This window comes from Bombina bombina, chromosome 2 (genome assembly GCF_027579735.1).
Source record: "Bombina bombina isolate aBomBom1 chromosome 2, aBomBom1.pri, whole genome shotgun sequence".
NCBI classification, from domain to species: domain Eukaryota; kingdom Metazoa; phylum Chordata; class Amphibia; order Anura; family Bombinatoridae; genus Bombina; species Bombina bombina.
This window is the reverse complement of record NC_069500.1, coordinates 617,471,581-617,492,360: the sequence shown is the minus strand read 5'-3', so window position 1 is coordinate 617,492,360 and position 20,780 is coordinate 617,471,581. Positions and strand designations below refer to the sequence as shown.

The 20,780-nt window shown below is 39.7% G+C and overlaps 1 protein-coding gene across 1 annotated transcript in view; it reads left to right on the top strand.

Annotated features, from left to right (window-relative positions):
- SPATA6L (spermatogenesis associated 6 like) overlaps positions 1 to 20,780 on the top strand; it is a 113,487-nt gene that overhangs the window by 82,584 nt on the left and 10,123 nt on the right. Inside the window, exon 12 of the mRNA XM_053702549.1 lies at positions 15,694 to 15,784. Within this exon, the coding sequence (XP_053558524.1) occupies positions 15,694 to 15,784 (91 nt within the window). The remainder of the gene's footprint in view (positions 1 to 15,693; positions 15,785 to 20,780) is intronic.

The window sequence follows — 20,780 nt, the reverse complement described above, 5'->3', positions numbered from 1 at the left end:
ATGTTTTAGAAGATAGCAGAGGGTCTTTATAAATGTAGTGTGCAACTGAATTGTTCTTGCTTTGTACCCATTTGTGCATCAAACATTTGTCATATAAATCAGTCAAGTTGCCCTCCTGTGCTTTTTTATCTGGCCTTCCAAAGTACTTAATTTGTCTGTAAATGAGCCATATGTGTTTTTAGAACTGTATGTATATAAATCTCATCTGATATATACCACAAATACATTCACTGAGAACATTGTGTGGTAGTTTTGTATATTGCATTATGTATGTATGTATTTTTCTTGCATTTATTTATGCTTTATTTTTACAGAAGTATTGAACAGTATGAGATTATAATATAACATTTTTAATTTTGTGTAGTTGCATTATTTTTTCATTATTTATTTTGTTCCATTTTCCTGTACTTTAACTCTGAAAATTGTTGGTTTTCTAACTTCCACTGAGGTTCTATAAAGTATTGGGCAAATATAAAACAGGCAATAAAAGAGACTGTCCAAGCAAGACTGTGTGGGACATAATATGATCTAACAGAGTTTGTGCAAACAAGGCTGTGTGGAAACCCTATTTTATTGACTGTTTTATATCTGTCCCTAATTGTTCTATGCATAGACATAGATAAATAGAAAATAAGTTCAAACATGTTGGCGCCCATTACTATATAGAAACTAAACTTTATCATTTATATCATCAATATTTAAACAACTAATTTAATGATAAACATACATGTTATATCTAGAATGTATTTACTGTTTAACATCCCTTTAAGCCATTCCAGTCTATTTGGAGGGCCCACTTTGGCTATCTTTTTATTCGGGGTGTATGTTGCAATGAAGTTGCCACCACAAACACATTACAGAGTCATTAAATAAACACACATATATGAATTATGAATATGTATATTTTATAAGTGCAACAATTAATCAGCATAATCGATAATAATCGATTATGAAAATAGTTGTCAACGAATCTCATAATCAATTAGTTGGTTTGCAATTAGTTGGTCTGTGTTTTACTCCAATGAGCTCCTGCACATGGTTTTGTGTTTTATGGTTATGCCCTTAGCCTAAAGGACGTCTACAGACATTTTACTTTTCACTTTTTTAGGACACTATAAGTTTCTTTTTAAGTTTACAACTTCTCCTGTCTTATGTGCAACCCAGAAATAAAATAGGAGTCATACGTTGTATTGTTTATATTAAATCAGGTGATTTGGGGACTGTGCTTTAAGTATATATCTGTTATTTTAAGAGTGGACTAGATTTTTTACCCCCTAACCTTATAGCTGGTTATTTACCACTGCATATAGATATTCAAAATATTTTTATGTTAAAATGAAGTCCAGGCTTACTTTTTTGAGATGCCCCTTGCATTGGTGGAGAGCTAACAAAGATAAATAGCTTACCTTGGTGAAATTGGCAAAGCCCTACTTATGCATCTCAGGCACCTCAACACCATCTGAGCACCTCTTCTCTGTTGCAGGCAACATAGCTTGAAAAAAAGAGAGCCAGCCTCAGCTAGGAGCATGAGGACATGTTGACGTTTTTGCATTTCAATGCAAAGTTTCTGAAAGAGTGAATAACAGAATGTTAAAAACAGTTGTAGTCTACCTCTTACTAGTTCTACCTCTTTTCTGCTGCTTAAAAAACAGTTGTTTTAATGTACAGGGAGTGCAGAATTATTAGGCAAATGAGTATTTTGACCACATCATCCTCTTTATGCATGTTGTCTTACTCCAAGCTGTATAGGCTCGAAAGCCTTCTACCAATTAAGCATATTAGGTGATGTGCATCTCTGTAATGAGAAGGGGTGTGGTCTAATGACATCAACACCCTACACTGTGTGCAGAATTATTAGGCAAATGAGTATTTTGACCACATCATCCTCTTTATGCATGTTGTCTTACTCCAAGCTGTATAGGCTCGAAAGCCTACTACCAATTAAGCATATTAGGTGATGTGCATCACTGTAATGAGAAGGGGTGTGGTCTAATGACATCAACACCCTATATCAGGTGTGCATAATTATTAGGCAACTTCCTTTCCTTTGGCAAAATGGGTCAAAAGAAGGACTTGACAGGCTCAGAAAAGTCAAAAATAGTGAGATATCTTGCAGAGGGATGCAGCACTCTTAAAATTGCAAAGCTTCTGAAGCGTGATCATCGAACAATCAAGCGTTTCATTCAAAATAGTCAACAGGGTCGCAAGAAGTGTGTGGAAAAACCAAGGCGCAAAATAACTGCCCATGAACTGAGAAAAGTCAAGCGTGCAGCTGCCAAGATGCCACTTGCCACCAGTTTGGCCATATTTCAGAGCTGCAACATCACTGGAGTGCCCAAAAGCACAAGGTGTGCAATACTCAGAGACATGGCCAAGGTAAGAAAGGCTGAAAGACGACCACCACTGAACAAGACACACAAGCTGAAACGTCAAGACTGGGCCAAGAAATATCTCAAGACTGATTTTTCTAAGGTTTTATGGACTGATGAAATGAGAGTGAGTCTTGATGGGCCAGATGGATGGGCCCGTGGCTGGATTGGTAAAGGGCAGAGAGCTCCAGTCCGACTCAGACGCCAGCAAGGTGGAGGTGGAGTACTGGTTTGAGCTGGTATCATCAAAGATGAGCTTGTGGGGCCTTTTCGGGTTGAGGATGGAGTCCAGCTCAACTCCCAGTCCTACTGCCAGTTTCTGGAAGACACCTTCTTCAAGCAGTGGTACAGGAAGAAGTCTGCATCCTTCAAGAAAAACATGATTTTCATGCAGGACAATGCTCCATCACACGCGTCCAAGTACTCCACAGCGTGGCTGGCAAGAAAGGGTATAAAAGAAGAAAATCTAATGACATGGCCTCCTTGTTCACCTGATCTGAACCCCATTGAGAACCTGTGGTCCATCATCAAATGTGAGATTTACAAGGAGGGAAAACAGTACACCTCTCTGAACAGTGTCTGGGAGGCTGTGGTTGCTGCTGCACGCAATGTTGATGGTGAACAGATCAAAACACTGACAGAATCCATGGATGGCAGGCTTTTGAGTGTCCTTGCAAAGAAAGGTGGCTATATTGGTCACTGATTTGTTTTTGTTTTGTTTTTGAATGTCAGAAATGTATATTTGTGAATGTTGAGATGTTATATTGGTTTCACTGGTAAAAATAAATAATTGAAATGGGTATATATTTGTTTTTTGTTAAGTTGCCTAATAATTATGCACAGTAATAGTCACCTGCACACACAGATATCCCCCTAAAATAGCTATAACTAAAAACAAACTAAAAACTACTTCCAAAACTATTCAGCTTTGATATTAATGAGTTTTTGGGTTCATTGAGAACATGGTTGTTGTTCAATAATAAAATTAATCCTCAAAAATACAACTTGCCTAATAATTCTGCACTCCCTGTAAAGTTTTAGTCATAAGTTTATATTTATAACACTCAGTATGTGGATTTTATTTTAAATATAGGAAAACATTAATTAATTTATTTTTTATCCGATTAATTGAAAAAATAATCGGCCTATTAATCGATTATGAAAATAATCGTTAGTTGCAGCCCTAGCATATTTCTTTCATAAAGGGGGTAAGAGTCCACAAGCCATTACTCCTGGGAATTCCACTCCTGGCCACTTGGAGGAGGCAAAGATTCCCAAAACTACAAGAGCCCTTCCACCTCCCTGGTAAATTAGTTTGCCTCCACAGAACGAAGGTGAAGACTGGAGGTGCTCCAGATGTTCTTCGGCGAGAAGGGCCCATTTTCCCCTCAGAGGGAAGTTAATGGAGTATTGGGTAGTTGCACAATTACACCCAGTAGAAGTTGGTCACAGGCCTGCCTCAGATGTCACGAGAACCAGTCCCTAGCCTTCTCCTTTTAGATCATCATTATACTCCACATACAGATCCTCTTCTGTCATGTGTACAGCACTGGATTGGCTATCTACTGGAAGCAGTTTTTTTTTCTGCAGATGGGAGCTCAAGTAGTGTGGGTGCTGTAGTTAACATTTATGTAGGCACTCACTTAGCCTATAGGTTATTAGTAGGTGCTGTTAGTGTTGTGCATCATAGCCAGAGGACTATTGTGACAGGCATTATTTATAATATGTTATGTATGGTATTTTGTGCTGCAGGAACCGTATATGTTTAAATTAACCCTATGTTTTACTTTAACGCACGTCAATTATTTTGAGCGCACGTTATTTTTGTTTAGTGCACATCAGCTTGTTTGAGCGCCTTGTATATTTAGTTCATGTCGGCTTTGATTGCACATGCGTCCATATAGCGATTTCAGTTTTGTACGCTGTTCATACATGCACGTGTCTCTCATGTTTAACGCGTGTCTGCTTTTGTTTGTGAGCACGTACATGTATTGTTAACTGTTTAGTGCGCTGCTCTGACATACTAATGTCAGCTTTTTAGCATGTTTGTCAGTTTTGAGTTCTTAGTATATGCTCTTCGGTCTTTCTCCTCTCTGCTATCATGTTGTGTCGGGGTATTGCGCTTCGCTTTTTGGATGGATAAAGCTCCCTTTTTTTTGGAGGAGGAAGGGTAAAGATTTTCAATACTGTTTTATTGGAGTGTAAGGTTCTATGCTTATGCATTTACCTGCCTCAATTAGGATTTTTTTATTTATACAATATACTGTACTCCTATTCCATAACCTTTGCTGATATGTTTCAACATGAGTCTTTTTCAGCTTTGTTTGCTTTGTCAGTAATGCAGGGATCATTCTCAGCTTCCTCTGAAAATCCTTCTGGATTCCTCTGCAAGACAACTGTTTTTTTGGTGGATTATTCATCAGTGCATTGTTCTATGGGCATTTTCTCTTGTAAGGTGTATCCAGTCTACGGATCATCCATTACTTGTGGGACATTCTCATTCCCAACAGGAAGTTGGAAGACGATCACCCACAGCAGAGCTGTCTATATAGCTCCTCCCCTAACTGCCATATCCAGTCATTCTCTTGCAACTCTCAACAAGCATGGAGGTTGTAAGAGAGAAGTGGTGAAAAGTATTTTTTTTTTTTTTTTCTTCAATCAAAAGTTTGTTATTTTTAAATGGTACCGGAGTTGTACTATTTTTTGTCCCAGGCAGAAAATAGAAGAAGAATCTGCCTGTGATTTCTATGATCTTAGCAGGTTGTAACTAAGATCCATTGCTGTTCTCACACATAACTGAAGAGAGAGGTAACTTCAGCTGGGGAATGGCGTGCAGGATATCCTGCTATGAGGTATGTGCGGTTAAAAATTTTTTTCTAGAGATGTAAATGCTAGAAAATGCTGCTGATACCAGATTTATGTAAGGTAAGCCTGAATACAGTGATTTAATAGCGACTGGTATCATGCTTACTTTCAGAGGTAATACTCTTATAAATTTGCAATATAAAACGTTTGCTGGCATGTTTAAGCGTGTTTGTATATGCTTTGGTGATAAAACTTTATTGGGGCCTAGTTTTTCCATATGGCTGGCTTAAATTTGCCTAGAAACAGTTTCCTGAGGCTCTCCACTGTTTTAACATGAGTGGGAGGGGCCTATTTTGGCGCTTTATTGCGCAGTAACTTTTACAGACTGAGACATCCAGCTTCCTCCAGGAGTCACCTGAATGCTATAGGACATCTCTAAAGGGCTCATAGGCTTTCCAAAGTCGTTTATTTGGGAAGGTAGGGCCACAGCAGAGCTGTGGCAGTTTGTTGTGACTGTTAAAAAACGTCTATATCGTTTTTTGTATCCGTTTTTTGAACTAAGGGGTTAATCATCCATTTGCAAGTGGGTGCAATGCTCTGTTAGCTTATTATACACACTGTAAAAATTTTGTTTGATTTACTGCCTTTTTTCACTGTTTTTCAAATTCTGACAAAATTTGTTTCTCTTAAAGGCACAGTACCGTTTTTATTTTTTGCATGTTAACTTGATTTAAAGTGTTTTCCAAGCTTGCTGGTCTCATTGCTAGTCTGTTTAAACATGTCTGACATAGAGGAAACTCCTTGTTAATTATGTTTAAAAGCCATGGTGGAACTCCCTCTTAGAATGTGTACCAAATGTACTGATTTCACTTTAAGTAATAAAGATCATATTCTGTCTTTAAAAAATTTATCTCCAGAGGAATCTGACGAGGGGGAAGTTATGCCGACTAACTCTCCCCACGTGTCAGATACTTTGACTCCCGCTCAAGGGACTCTCGCTCAAATGGCGCCAAGTACATCTAGGGCGCCCATAGCGTTTACTTTACAAGACATGGCGGCAGTCATGGATAATACACTGTCAGCGGTATTAGCCAGACTACCTGAATTTAGAGGAAAGCGAGATAGCTCTGGAGTTAGAAGAAATACAGAGCATACTGACGCTTTAAGAGCTATGTCTGATACTCCCTCACAATATGCAGAAGCTGAGGAAGGAGAGCTTCTTTCTGTGGGTGATGTTTCTGACTCAGGGAAGATGATTCAACCTGATTCTGATATGTCTACATTTAAATTTAAGCTTGAACACCTCCGCGTATTACTCAGGGAGGTTTTAGCTGCTCTGAATGACTGTGATACAATTGCAGTGCCAGAGAAATTGTGTAGATTGGATAAATACTATGCAGTGCCGGTGTGCACTGATGTTTTTCCAATACCTAAAAGGTTTACAGAAATTATTACTAAGGAATGGGATAGACCAGGTGTGCCGTTCTCTCCCCCTCCTATTTTTAGGAAAATGTTTCCAATAGATGCCACCACACGGGACTTATGGCAGACAGTTCCTAAGGTGGAGGGAGCAGTTTCTACCCTAGCAAAGCGTACTACTATCCCTGTCGAGGACAGTTGTGCTTTCTCAGATCCAATGGATAAAAAAGTTAGAGGGTTACCTTAAGAAAATGTTTATTCAACAAGGTTTTATCCTACAGCCCCTTGCATGCATTGCCCCTGTCACTGCTGCTGCGGCTTTCTGGTTTGAGTCTCTGGAAGAGGCTTTACAGGTAGCGACTCCATTGGATGACATACTTGACAAGCTTAGAGCACTTAAGCTAGCCAATTCTTTTGTTTCTGATGCCATTGTTCATTTGACTAAACTAACGGCTAAGAATTCTGGTTTTGCTATCCAGGCGCGTAGGGCACTATGGCTTAAATCATGGTCAGCTGACGTCACTTCAAAGTCTAAGCTGCTTAACATTCCCTTCAAGGGGCAAACCCTATTCGGGCCTGGTTTGAAGGAGATCATTGCTGATATCACTGGAGGAAAAGGTCATGCCCTTCCTCAGGATAGGTCCAAATCAAGGGCCAAACAGTCTAATTTGCATGCCTTTCGAAACTTCAAGGCGAGTGCGGCATCAATTTCCTCTAATGCAAAACAAGAGGGAACTTTTGCTCAGTCCAAGTCGGTCTGGAGACCTAACCAGACCTGGAACAAAGGTAAGCAGGCCAAAAAGCCTGCTGCTGCCTCTAAGACAGCATGAAGGATTGGCCCCGTATCCGGTAACGGATCTAGTAGGGGGCAGACTTTCGCTCTTCGCCCAGGCTTGGGCAAGAGATGTCCAGGATCCCTGGGCGTTGGAAATTATATCCCGGGGATATCTTCTGGACTTCAAAGCTTCCCCTCCAAAAGGGAGATTTCACCTTTCACAATTATCTGCAAACCAGATAAAGAGAGAGGCATTCTTACACTGTGTTCAAGACCTCCTAGTTATGGGAGTGATCCATCCAGTTCCAAAGGAGGAACAGGGACAGGGATTTTACTCAAATCTGTTTGTGGTTCCCAAAAAAGAGGGAACCTTCAGACCAATTTTAGATCTCAAGATCTTAAACAAATTCCTCAGAGTTCCATCATTCTAGATGGAGACTATTCGTACCATCCTACCTATGATCCAGGAGGGTCAATATATGACTACAGTGGATTTGAAGGGTGCTTATACACAAAGATCATCATCGGTTTCTCAGCTTTGCCTTCCTAGACAGGCATTACCAGTTTGTAGCTCTTCCCTTTGGATTAGCTACAGCCCCAAGAATCTTTACGAAGGTTCGGGGGGTCGCTTCTGGCGGTCCTAAGACCAAGGGCCATAGCAGTGGCCCCTTATTTAGACGACATCCTGATACAGGCGTCAAATTTCCAAATTGCCAAGTTTCATACGGACATAGTTCTGGCATTTCTGAGGTTGCATGGGTGGAAAGTGAACAAGGAAAAGAGTTCTCTATCCCCTCTCACAAGAATTTCCTTCTTAGGGACTCTGATAGATTCTGTAGAAATGAAGATTTACCTGACGGAGGCCAGGTTATCAAAACTTCTAAATTCCTGCCTTGTTCTTTATTCCATTCCTCGCCCTTCGGTGGCTCAGTGCATGGAAGTAATCGGCTTAATGGTAGCAGCAATGGACATAGTGCCGTTTGCACGCCTACATCTCAGACCGCTGCAACTCTGCATGCTCAGTCAGTGGAATGGGGATTACACAGATTTGTCCCCTCTACTAAATCTGGATCAAGAGACCAGGTATTCTCTTCTCTGGTGGCTATCTTGGGTCAATCTGTCCAAAGGTATGACCTTTCGCAGGCCAGATTGGACAATTGTAATGACAGATGCCAGCCTTCTAGGCTGGGGGGCAGTCTGGAACTCCCTGAAGGCTCATTGATCGTGGACTCAGGAGGAGACACTCCGTCCAATAAACATTCTGGAACTGAGAGCGATATTTAATGCTCTTCAGGCTTGGCCTCAGCTAGCGACAATGAGGTTCATCAGATTTCAGTCGGACAGCATCACGACTGTGGCTTACATCAACCATCAAGGGGGAACAAGGAGTTCCCTAGCGATGTTAGAAGTCTCAAAGATAATTCGCTGGGCAGAGATTCACTCTTGCCACCTATCAGCTATCCATATCCCAGGTGTAGAGAACTGGGAGGTGGATTTTATAAGTCGTCAGACTTTTCATCCGGGGGAGTGGGAACTCCATCCGGAGGTGTTTGCACAATTGATTCATCGTTGGGGCAAACCAGAACTGGATCTCATGGCATCTCGCCAGAACGCCAAGCTTCCTTGTTACGGATCCAGGTCCAGGGATCCCAAGGCGACGCTGATAGATGCTCTAGCAGCACCTTGGTCTTTCAACCTGGCTTATGTGTTTCCACCGTTTCCTCTGCTCCCTTGTCTGATTGCCAAAATCAAGCAGAAGAGAGCATCGGTGATCTTGATAACGCCTGCGTGGCCACGCAGGACTTGGTATGCAGATCTGGTGGACATGTCGTCCTTTCCACCATGGACTCTGCCGCTGAGACAGGACCTTCTACTTCAAGGTCCTTTCAATCATCCAAATCTAGTTTCTCTGAGACTGACTGCCTGGAGATTGAACGCTTGATTTTATCAAAGCGTGGCTTCTCCGAGTCAGTCATTGATACCTTAATTCAGGCACGAAAGCCTGTCACCAGGAAAATCTATTATAATATATGGCGTAAATATCTTTTATTGGTGTGAATCCAAGGGTTAATCATGGAGTAAAGTCAGGATTCCCAGGATATTATCTTTTCTCCAAGAAGGATTGGAAAAAGGATTGTCAGCTAGTTCCTTAAAGGGACAGATTTCTGCTCTGTCTATTCTTTTGCACAAGCGTCTGGCGGATGTCCCAGACGTTCAGGCATTTTGTCAGGCTTTAGTTAGAATCAAGCCTGTGTTTAAACCTGTTGCTCCGCCATGGAGCTTAAATTTGGTTCTTAAAGTTCTTCAAGGGGTTCCGTTTGAACCTCTTAATTCCATAGATATTAAGCTTTTATCTTGGAAAGTTCTTTTTTTGGTAGCTATTTCCTCGGCTCGTAGAGTTTCTGAGTTTTCTGCCTTACAATGTGATTCTCCTTATCTGATCTTCCATGCAGATAAGGTAGTTCTGCGCACCAAACCTGGGTTTTTACCTAAGGTGGTATCTAATAAGAATATCAATCAGGAGATTGTTGTTCCATCATTGTGTCCTAATCCTTCTTCAAAGAAGGAACGTCTATTACACAATCTTGACGTGGTTCGTGTTTTAAAGTATTATTTACAAGCTACTAAAGATTTTCGTCAAACATCGGCTTTGTTTGTTGTTTACTCTGGACAGAGAAAAGGCTTCGGCAACTTCTCTTTCACTTTGGCTAAGAAGTATAATACGCTTAGCTTATGAGACTGCTGGCCAGCAGCCTCCTGAAAGGAATACGGCTCATTCTACTAGAGCTGTGGCTTCCACATGGGCCTTTAAAAATGAGGCTTCTGTTGAACAGATTTGCAAGGCGGCGACTTGGTCTTCGCTTCATACCTTTTTCAAAATTCTATAAATTTGATACTTTTGCTTCTTCGGAGGCTATTTTTGGGAGAAAGGTTTTACAGGCAGTGGTACCTGCCTTGTCCCTCCCTTCATCCGTGTACTTTAGCTTTTGTATTGGTATCCCACAATTAATGGATGATCCGTGGACTGGATACACCTTACAAGAGAAAACATAATTTATGCTTACCTGATAAAGTTATTTCTCTTGTGGTGTATCCAGTCCACGGCCCGCCCTGTCATTTTAAGGCAGGTATTTTTTAACTTTAAACTACAGTCACCACTGCACCCTATGGTTTCTCCTTTCTCTGCTTGTTTTCGGTCGAATGACTGGATATGGCAGTTAGGAGAGGAGCTATATAGACAGCTCTGCTGTGGGTGATCCTCTTGCAACTTCCTGTTGGGAATGAGAATATCCCACAAGTAATGGATGATCCGTGGACTGGATACACCACAAGAGAAATAAATTTATCAGGTAAGCATAAATTATGTTTTTTGTTTGTCCAACTTTGATTGTTATTTTAATAATAAACGCAAGTCTTTCAGGTTGGGGTGCAGTTTGAGGGGCTTGGAGAGCACAGGGAATTTGGTCTCCTCAGGAGGTGAGGGTACCTTTAAATGTTTTGGAACTCTGTGCAATCTTCATGGCTCTTAAGAGCTGGCCTCTGTTGAAGAAAGACTAATTAGTGTTTCAAATAATACATCACAGGGGTGGCTTATTTGGTTAATCAAGAGTGAATTTAAATTTCCCTGGCAATGAGAGAGGTTATCCTCAATTTTGTCTTGGGCAGTTCATTTGGGAAGCATACTTTCTCAGTCACTAGTCTTTTCATACGTGGGAATGGTCTCTTTGTCTGGAAGTTTATCTGTCTGATTGTGGTCTTCCAGAAATAGATCTGATGGCATCTTGGTTGAGAAACAGTCTCCCCAGATATTCTGAGGTGTTCAGAGGGCCTCAGGTGGAGGTTGTAGTTGCTTTACTAGCTCCTTGGAAATATGTAAGCCAGACAAAACACCCATCTCTTGTTCTATTAATAATAGTCAGGAACTAGCGGGAAGTATTATCAGTAATTCAGATTGCTCCAGCATGACCTTGCAGTACTCTGTCTGTTTACGGATCTGGTGCAGATGACCCGTTGCCATCCCTGCTACGACCTTCTTTCTCAAGGGCTATTTTTTTTAATCGGGTTCTAAAATCTCTCAATTGGATGGCTTGGAGAATGATTGCTTTTTTTGTCTTCTCTTTTTTCTGTGTGCCTCCTTATCTGGTTTTCCATCTGGATAAGGTAGTTGTAAGATATAGTTTGATTACTTTCCTTAAAGGGACAGTAAATGCAAAAAATAAAGTTGCATAATTCTGCATATAGTACAGAATTATGTAACATTATCTTAGCGACAGGTTTAAAAAATCTAAAGATTTTACCCCTGAAAGTTGAACTTACCTCTAGGATCTCTCTAGGATCTTCTAATTTTTGAAAAGCGATTCACGGGCACGCTGTCTAATCACAGTGCGCCCGATCGCGCTATTGAACTGAATGTAGCGCGCTCCCGCTCTGGTAGAGTAAGAGTAATAGTCAGTAACAAGCGGGAAGTATTATCAGTAATTCTGATTTCTCCAGCATGGCCTCGCATTACTCTGCGGATCTGGTGCAGATGACCAGTTCCCATTAAAATTATTTTGTCACTCCCTCATTACTGGTGGACTTCTCAGCTACACAAGTTTAAATTGTAATTGGCCAAATGCCAAAGTTTACATTTCCTTTATAATTTTCATTAACCCTTTAGTACAATGTTTACTTTTTACAACTAGAATCTCATATTTCAAATTAGGTTGCAAAAAGTTGTAATATTATATGTCAACTCTATCACTTCTCTTTAAGTTATTTTCGACGCACGCTCCATCTTTCCAGCCTTGGGCTCCATTACATATGCGGCGTTTGCCTGCAAAAGCCGGCAATGCCGGTTTTTACGCAATTTTGGTATTGCATATACGGAGTAACATACAAGTTATGCGCGTATATTTCACCCGTCGCCCGCAATTTTTACTCCCATAAGCTAACATGGGACTGCGTCGCAAATTGGTATCCAATATTCAGCGCAAGGACATACGTGGCGAAAATGGAGAAATCTTACTCCATTTTCACCTTGCCACACAAATATGGGAGCACCGTAACTCCCGAAACTGCCTGCAAAAATAAACTAACACATGCGCAATATCGATCTACCTGTCAACCGCAATCCCCCACTGCAATAATTTATAAAGTGTATTAACCCCTATATTCGCCATCAAACCCACATCAGAACTAATTAAAGTATTAACCCCTAAACCGACACCCCCCACAACACAATATTCCTAATTAAACTATTAACCCCTATAGCCGCCATTAAACCCACACCGCAAGTAATAACTAAATTATTAACCCCTAAATCCGCCAACCCCAACATTGCAAACTACCTATTAAAAATATTAACCCCTAAACCGCCAAAGCCCACATTGCAAGTAAATAATTAAATTACAAACCCCTAACCTAACACCCCCTAACCTAACACCCATTACATGAACCCAAATTACAAAATACAAAAGCTACTATTAAAATAAAAAAACATAACACTACTTTAAAAATAAAAAATAAATTAAGTATAAATTAAAGGGACAGTCTAGTCAAAATTGAAATTCTGATGTAGACTGTCCCTTTAAGCTACAATGACAGAAAAAATAAAAAAATCGAAGATTACAGAAAATAAAAAACAAAATTACCAAATTTAAAAAAATTATACCTAATCCTTATGAAAATAAAAAAGCCCCCCCAAAATGAAAGCACCCCCTATTCTAAGAATAAACTACCAGTAGCCCTTAAAAGGGCTTTTTGCAGGGCATTGCCCCAAGATAAACAGCTCTTTTACATCAAAATACACAAAGTCCCCCCAGGTTGATACTCACCATTCCTGAAGTCCTGCGGAGAAGGTCCTGTCCCATGATGTGAAGTCTTCTTCCAAGTGGCGACCTCTTCTTCCGGGAACAATCCGGAGCGGAGGGTGGAGCTGAAGACCGGCGACCGCGAAGCCATGGAGCATGGAGGATCCTCTTCGTACGATCACCGTCATACACTGGATAGTGAATTCAAGGGATGTGATTAAAAATGGCGTCCCTTGAATTCCTATGGGCTGATTTGATTCTTCAAATTCAAATCAGCCAGTAGGATGAGAGCTACTCAAATCCTATTGGCTGTTCAAATCAGCCAATAGGATGAGAGCTACTGAAATTCTATTGACTGATTTGAATAGCCAATAGAATTTAAGTAACTCTCATTCTATTGGTTGATTTGAAAAACCAATATGATTTGAGTAGCTCTCATCCTATTGGCTGATTTGATTTTGAAGAATCAAATCAGCCAATAGGAATTCAAGAGACGCCACGGCGATCGTACAAAGAGGATCCTCCACGCTCCATGGCTCTGCGGTCGCCGGTCTTTAGTTCCAGGGTCGCTGGTCTTCAGCTCCGCGGTCATCGGTCTTCAGCTCCACCCTCCGCTCCCCGCCGGATTGTTCCTGGAAGAAGAGGTCGCCGCTTGGAAGAAGACTTCACCGCATTGGACAGGACCTTCTCCGCCGGACTTCAGGAATGGTGAGTATCAACCTGGGGGTTAGACTTAGGTTTTTTTAATTTTTTTTTTTTATTTAGATTAGGGATGGGCAGTAAAAGAGCTAAATGCCCTTTTAAGGGCAATGCCCAAACAAATGCCCTTTTCAGGGCAATGGGTAGTTTAGTTTTTTTAGTGTTAGGTTCTTTTATTTTGGGGGTTTGGTGGGTTTACTGTTAGGGGGGACTTTGTGTATTTTTATGTAAAAGAGCTGTTTATATTGGGGCAATGCCCTGCAAAAAGCCCTTTTAAGGGCTACTGGTGTTTTTATTTTGGGGGGACTTTTTTATTTTCTGTAATTGTAGCTTAAAGGGACAGTCTACACCAGAATTTTAATTTTGACTAGACTGTCCCTTTAATTTATACTTAGTTTATTTTTTATTTTTAAAGTAGTGTTAGGTTTTTTTATTTTAATAGTAACTTTAGTATTTTGTAATTTAGGTAATTTGGGTTCATTTAATGGGTGTTAGGTTAGGGTGTGTTAGGTTAGGGGGCTTAGTAATTTAATTTTTATTTGCATTGTGGGCTTTGGCGGTTTAGGGGTTAATACTTTAGTTATTACTTGCGGTGTGGGTTTGATGGTGGATATAGGGGTTAATAGTTTCATTAGGCTTATTGCATTGTGGGGGGGGGGGGTTGATGGTTTAGGGGTTAATACTTTTATTAGTTCCGATGTGGGTTTGATGGCAGATATAGGGGTTACATGTCAGGCTTATTTTTGGGAGGCGTGTTAGACTGTTACGGGAGATTTGATATCTTTTTTTACTTTTCTTAGGCGCCGGCAGTTTCTAAAGTGCCGTAAGCTACTGGCGACTCCAGAAATTTGTATTTACACTCATTTCTGGACATCGCTAGTTTATCCGACTTACGCCACTTTATGAACTGCCAGCACCCTATATGTAAAAATTACGGGCGGCGCGGGTTGCAGCGCTTACGCTGAAGCCTGCGCCGTATATGTAATCTCGCCCCTTATGTTTAAGAGCTTTTCTGGGAAGCTCCCACCCTACCTGAGCAGAATGCTCTCCCCGACTGTTCCCACCTCCAATCCAGTACCAGCACATTATTTAGCTTGCCTCAATACAAAAAGAAAGCAGCTCGATCCTACTTTTCCTACAGAGCACCGAAAATGTGGAACAACCTCCCGCACATTTTCAAATCTTCCCCAATCCTAAACTCCTTTAAGAGATCCCTCTCTACATATCTCAAAACAGAATGCACCTGTCATGGTTGATTAAATATTTCCCACCTGTTCTATGTTAATTTTTGTTTATATTGTCTATTAATATTGTTTTTGTATTTTATTGTACCAATGCATTGTTTTGTGCACCCAGGACATACTTGAAAACGAGAGAAATATAAATGTATCCTTCCTGGTAAAATATTTTTATAAATAAAAAAATAAAAAGTTATTTTTCTAAAATATTTCATTGACTATGCTAGCTTATATGATTTGCTAAAGAGAGTTTTTTTTAGATTTCTGTCCCTCATAATTTTTGGTACCAACGAAAAGGTGCATTGTGCTTGAAAAAAATTGTATTGTGCACTGCTCATATGAGAGCAGTAGTAAATATTTTTTTCCATTTCTTTTTTATTTTTTTGTAATATATTTTATCAAGCAAAAATGTCTAGTAAAAACGTTCGTATGTTGCATGCACCTGTGTTCACTGCTGTTGCTTGGTGGGCCAGTGATGATCACTTTTACCATAATCATTTTCATTAAAATGATGCTTCCAATAAAAACTGAATGTACTGACATACTGTACAGCAGCTTAACAATCTCCAGATTATATGTCATTTTATTATTTTTAGCCTCCAGTCTGACCACAACACATGGGAATCCATAAACAACCGAGTACGCAACCTCCTCTGCACTCACAGTGCCAAGCAGCTCCTTTCAAATGTAAGTGTTGTCATATTTTATACTAAACTAATAATTAAATAAATATATTAAATGGTGTAATTTGGTAAGAAAAACATACTAGACTAAACAAAATCATTTGTCATTTCTGGCCAATGGAGGATATTATCGTATTCAAGTCTGTTAATACCTCTGCTATTCAGTTGCAGTCATATTGGAACTTTGGAGGTCTCTACTAAAGGATCCTATTGCAGAGTGACCAAATCTGATAAAAAAAGGGACACTTTATCGATGACAAGCAACAAAATGAAAAGGATTAATTATTAGACTAGGTTTTGGTTGTAGCATAAGTTATTTTAAAATTAAGTAATTAATTAAATTAAAGGGACATGAAACCCAAATTTCTTTTCATAATTGAGATAGAACATGCATTTTTAAACAACTTTCCAATTTAATTATATCATTAAATTAACTTTGTTCTCTTGGTATCCTTTGTTGAAGTAGCAGCAATGCACTACTGGGAGCTACCTCAGCACATCATGTTAGATAATGACAAGAGGCATATATGTACAGCCACCTTTCAGCAGCTAGCTCCCAGTAGTGCTTTGCAGTTTCTGCGCCTACCTAGGTATTCTTTTCAACAAAGGATAACAAGAGAACAAAGAAAATGTTATCATAGAAGTTGTTTAAAATTACAAGCTCTTTCTGAATCTTTAAATAAATATTTTTCATATCCCTTTAATAGCTGCCACTATTGCTGAAAACATACAATTAACAATATAAACCAGACAAAACTAACTGTAATTCCTGCCAGTCGTACCTATTGCTATTATGGCCCTCTTTATTTTATAATATTAATATATTTTTGAAAGGGGTTTCTTCTACATCTCTCACACACCATAACACATTTGGTAATATAGGGCGAGATTACATATGCGGTGCAGGCTTCAGCGTAACTGCTGAAACCCGCGTCGCCCGTAATTTTCCTTCGCACATCGGGGAATCACATAAACCCCTCTGGCAGTTTGTAAAGTGCTGTGTAAACTAGCGATGTCCAGAAATGTGCGTAAATACAAATTTCTGGAGTTGCCAGTGACTTACGGCACATTAGAAACTGCCAGCGCCTAAGAAAAAAAAAGTTAAATCTCCCATAAAAGTCTAGCACGCACTCTGGCCGACGTCATGTGTCCCCCAGATTAATCCCATTGCGAAACAATACCTGTTTCCCCCCTGGGATTGATACCTCACCGTTTACCATCTGGGAATCTAAGGGTTTATGTTCGGTGGGAGATGCTTTAGACATCCCTAGGAAATGTGTCAAGTCCTTTGGGGAACTACAAACTCAATTTGGACTACCGCGGGCCCACTTCTATGCCTATCTCCAGATGAGACATTATATTGGCCAGCTAATTAGGGAGGACCCACAATTCTGGGAGCTGCACGTATTTAGCGTGTCAGTGTCTGCTTTCAAACTTGGAAGCTTCTCTATCTCGGGGATTTACAAAACATTGTTGAGTCATGTTGAATCTAAACACTTAACCCTATTAGAAAATAAATGGGGAGGCCACTTAGAGACTGAAGATCTTTTGGAACTAATCCAGCGCAGTGTAGAAAATGTTAAAAGAGCAACGCTGTCTATGACGCTGAGAGAGTCCCAGATAAGAATGCTGAATAAGGATTACATTATTCCACGAAGACTAGCTAAATGGAAGCACGGGGTGGTGAACGAGTGCAGTAAATGCGGGATTGGTGACCCGGATTTTCTTCATTACTTCTACACCTGCCCACGAGTTAAGCAGTTCTGGGGTAGAATAGCCTTCTGGATCACAAAGGTCATCAAGATCAGGGTCAAGATAGAGGTGGAGCAAATTTGCTTCTTGAATTGGGAGGAACAAGACTCTAGACACGTCTCGATACTCACTACTATGATTTTGATCGCCAGAAAGGTTATACTGGGGGGTCTGGACCGAGAGTGCTGCTCCCACCTTTAATGCATTTAAACACAACCTGCACAAGCAATTACTTACTGAACAATTAGACACTAAGATGGACACTGACAGAAGACTTAGACACTTTATTACTAAATGGCGGAAATATATTGAAACCCTAACTATGGACTCACAAAAACAATTGTTGCTCCCATTTGCGCACACTGAATACATGCTGACAGCATCTCTGAGAGGAGAGTGGACATTCTTGCAACAGACACGGGGGGGGTGGGGGGGAGGGGAGAGAGAGTATCACTACCTAGGGAGATGAAGCCGCCCTCCGACCCCTGTTCTCGCCTGCTTCCCCCCATCCCCTGACCCTTTTGGATCCCCTTGTGTGTGTGGATGGGTTTTTATTTTTTTTCCTCTCTCTCTTCTTCCAGACCGCAACGTACAAACTAAGGCAGCTATCTTCTAGGATGATGGAATTGACATCACATGAGTGTTGGGTTTCAATGTTGATGGGTTAAGTTTGAGTTTAAGGGGGGGAGAGGGTGGGAAAGGGAAAGTTATTGTAGGTAAAACTTGATAGAGATTAACTGAAACTCCAGAAAAAGGACCTGAGAGATTGAGATGTGGCATTATTGTACTTTGTATCGATCTATATTTACTTGTACAAGTGTTCATTTACTCATGATAATGCTATCTTGGATGTAATGATGTAACCTTATTTGTACATTGTCTCTTGTCCTCAATAAAACAGAATTTAAAAAAAAAAAAGTCTAGCACGCCTCCCAAAAATGAACCGACACGTAAAAACCCCTATATCCGCAATCCCCCCACATCGCAACTAATAATAAAAGTATTAACCCCTAAACCGACAACCCCCCACAACGCAATATGCCTAATAAAACTATTAACACCCTAACCCACCATTCACCCACATCGCGATCTCCCTAATATATGTATTAACCCCTAAACCGCCATTCACCCACATCGCAATTAACCTAATTAAACTATTAACCCCTAATCCGCCATTCACCCACATTGCGATCTCCCTAATATATGTATTAACCTCTAACCCGCCATTCACCCACATCGCAATTAACCTAATTAAACTATTAACCCCTAATCCTCCATTAACCCACATTGCAATTAACCTAATTAATCTATTAACCACTAAACCGCAAAACTCCAACAACACAACCTATTTAAATTACTAAGCCACCTTACCTAACACCCCCTAAATTAACCCCAATTACCTAAATTAAAAAATACTAAGTTGCAATTAAAATAAGAAACCTACTTTAAAAATAAAAAAAACTTAAAATAATAAACCAAGGGCTATTGGTAGTTTAGTATTAGATTAGGGGGTGTTTTTATTTGGGGGGGGGGGGCTTTTTTACTTTCATAGGGATTAGGTTTATTTTATTTTTGATAATTTGGTTTATTATTTTCTGTAATGTTAGACTTTTTTATTTTTTGTAATTATAAATTATTTTAGTTTTTTTTTTTTTTTAAGTACTGTTAGGATTTTTTATTTTAATTGTAATTTTAGTATTTTATTATTTTATGTAATTTGGGTTTAATTTAGGGCATGTTAGGGGCTTAGTAATTAAATTAGGTTTATTGCGATGTGGGGGTTTGGCGGTTTAGGGGTTAATAGATTAATTAGGTTTATTGCAATGTGGGTGAATGGCGGATTAGGGATTAATAGTTTATTTAGGTTAATTGCGATGTGGGTGAATGGCGGATTAGGGTTTAATAGTTTTATTAGTTATTGCAGTGGGGGCTGGCGGTTGACCGGTAGATAGATATTGCGCATGCGTTAGGTGTTAGTTAATATTTTCACGAATTAAAGAATCCAAGAAAAGTAGCATAAATCAGCAAAATTTTTATTCCAGTACAAATGTATCAAAAAACATAGCAACATTTCGGTAGTGTTACCTTAATCATGCCATACAAACAAGTGATACAATTCACCTTATATACACTAGTGCCACTAGAGGACGCCATTACATTAGAAAATATAAACCCATGATGATATTTCATAAAATGTTCACATTTTAATACATAGTAGTATATACACAAGTATGCTTAGTTAACGGGGCAATTTTCGAAATCTAAACTTAGATCTAGTACTTTAAAAACAAAAATAAAATAATCATGCTCTAAAGAGAGGAAGGAAAACCAGATTATAACATATTTACAAGAAAACAACTGATAAATTCCAATCTTTGTTGAGACCAATAGGTTCTAAGGTATTGAGCTCATAAATCCAAAAACATTCATGTTGCTTAAGTAATAATTCTCTATTACCTCCTCTACGTGGCTTTATTACATTGTCTATGATCTGATAACGTAACTGACTAATATTATGAAAAGCATTGCAAAAATGGTTAGCTAATGGGGCAGATTCCTTTTTCACTCTGATGTTACTCTTGTGCTCGATTATCCTATTACGGATGCACCGTGTTGTTTCTCCAATATAGGCCCACCCCCCGGGCATTTAATCACATATATAACATTTGTAGTATGACGTGTAATATCCTTGTAATATCCTTTTAATTGAATATCTTTTTCCCGTGTTAATATTTTCAGGCAGTTACGGGAGTTACAGTGCTCACATTTTCAGCGCAAGGCTTACTGCGCCTGCCTATGTGTGGCGAGGTGAAAATGGAGTAAAATGTATCCATTTTCGCCACGTAAGTACTTGCGCTGAATATGTGATACCTATTTGCGACGCGGTTCTATGTTAGCTTATTAGTAAAAAATTGCGGGTGAAATATACGCACCGCATTTATATGCAGCGCCGTATATGTGATAGCAAAACCGCGTAAAAACATATGTAATCTTGCCCATAATATTCACAACAGATATCTCTTTACAGTAAAATACATTACTAGTTATTAAACATAAACTCACAAAGTAATCTCTCTGCTGTTCAACTGTCTATCTCTGCTGTTCAGCTATGTATTTGCTTTTCAATTATCTCTCAACTACTCTCTCTCTGCTGCTCAACTTTCTTTGCTCACAAGCCATCTGGCTCTGAATCCGACACCATCAAAAGGCACCCACACTTTTCCCGCCTTCTTTAACATATGTTCACC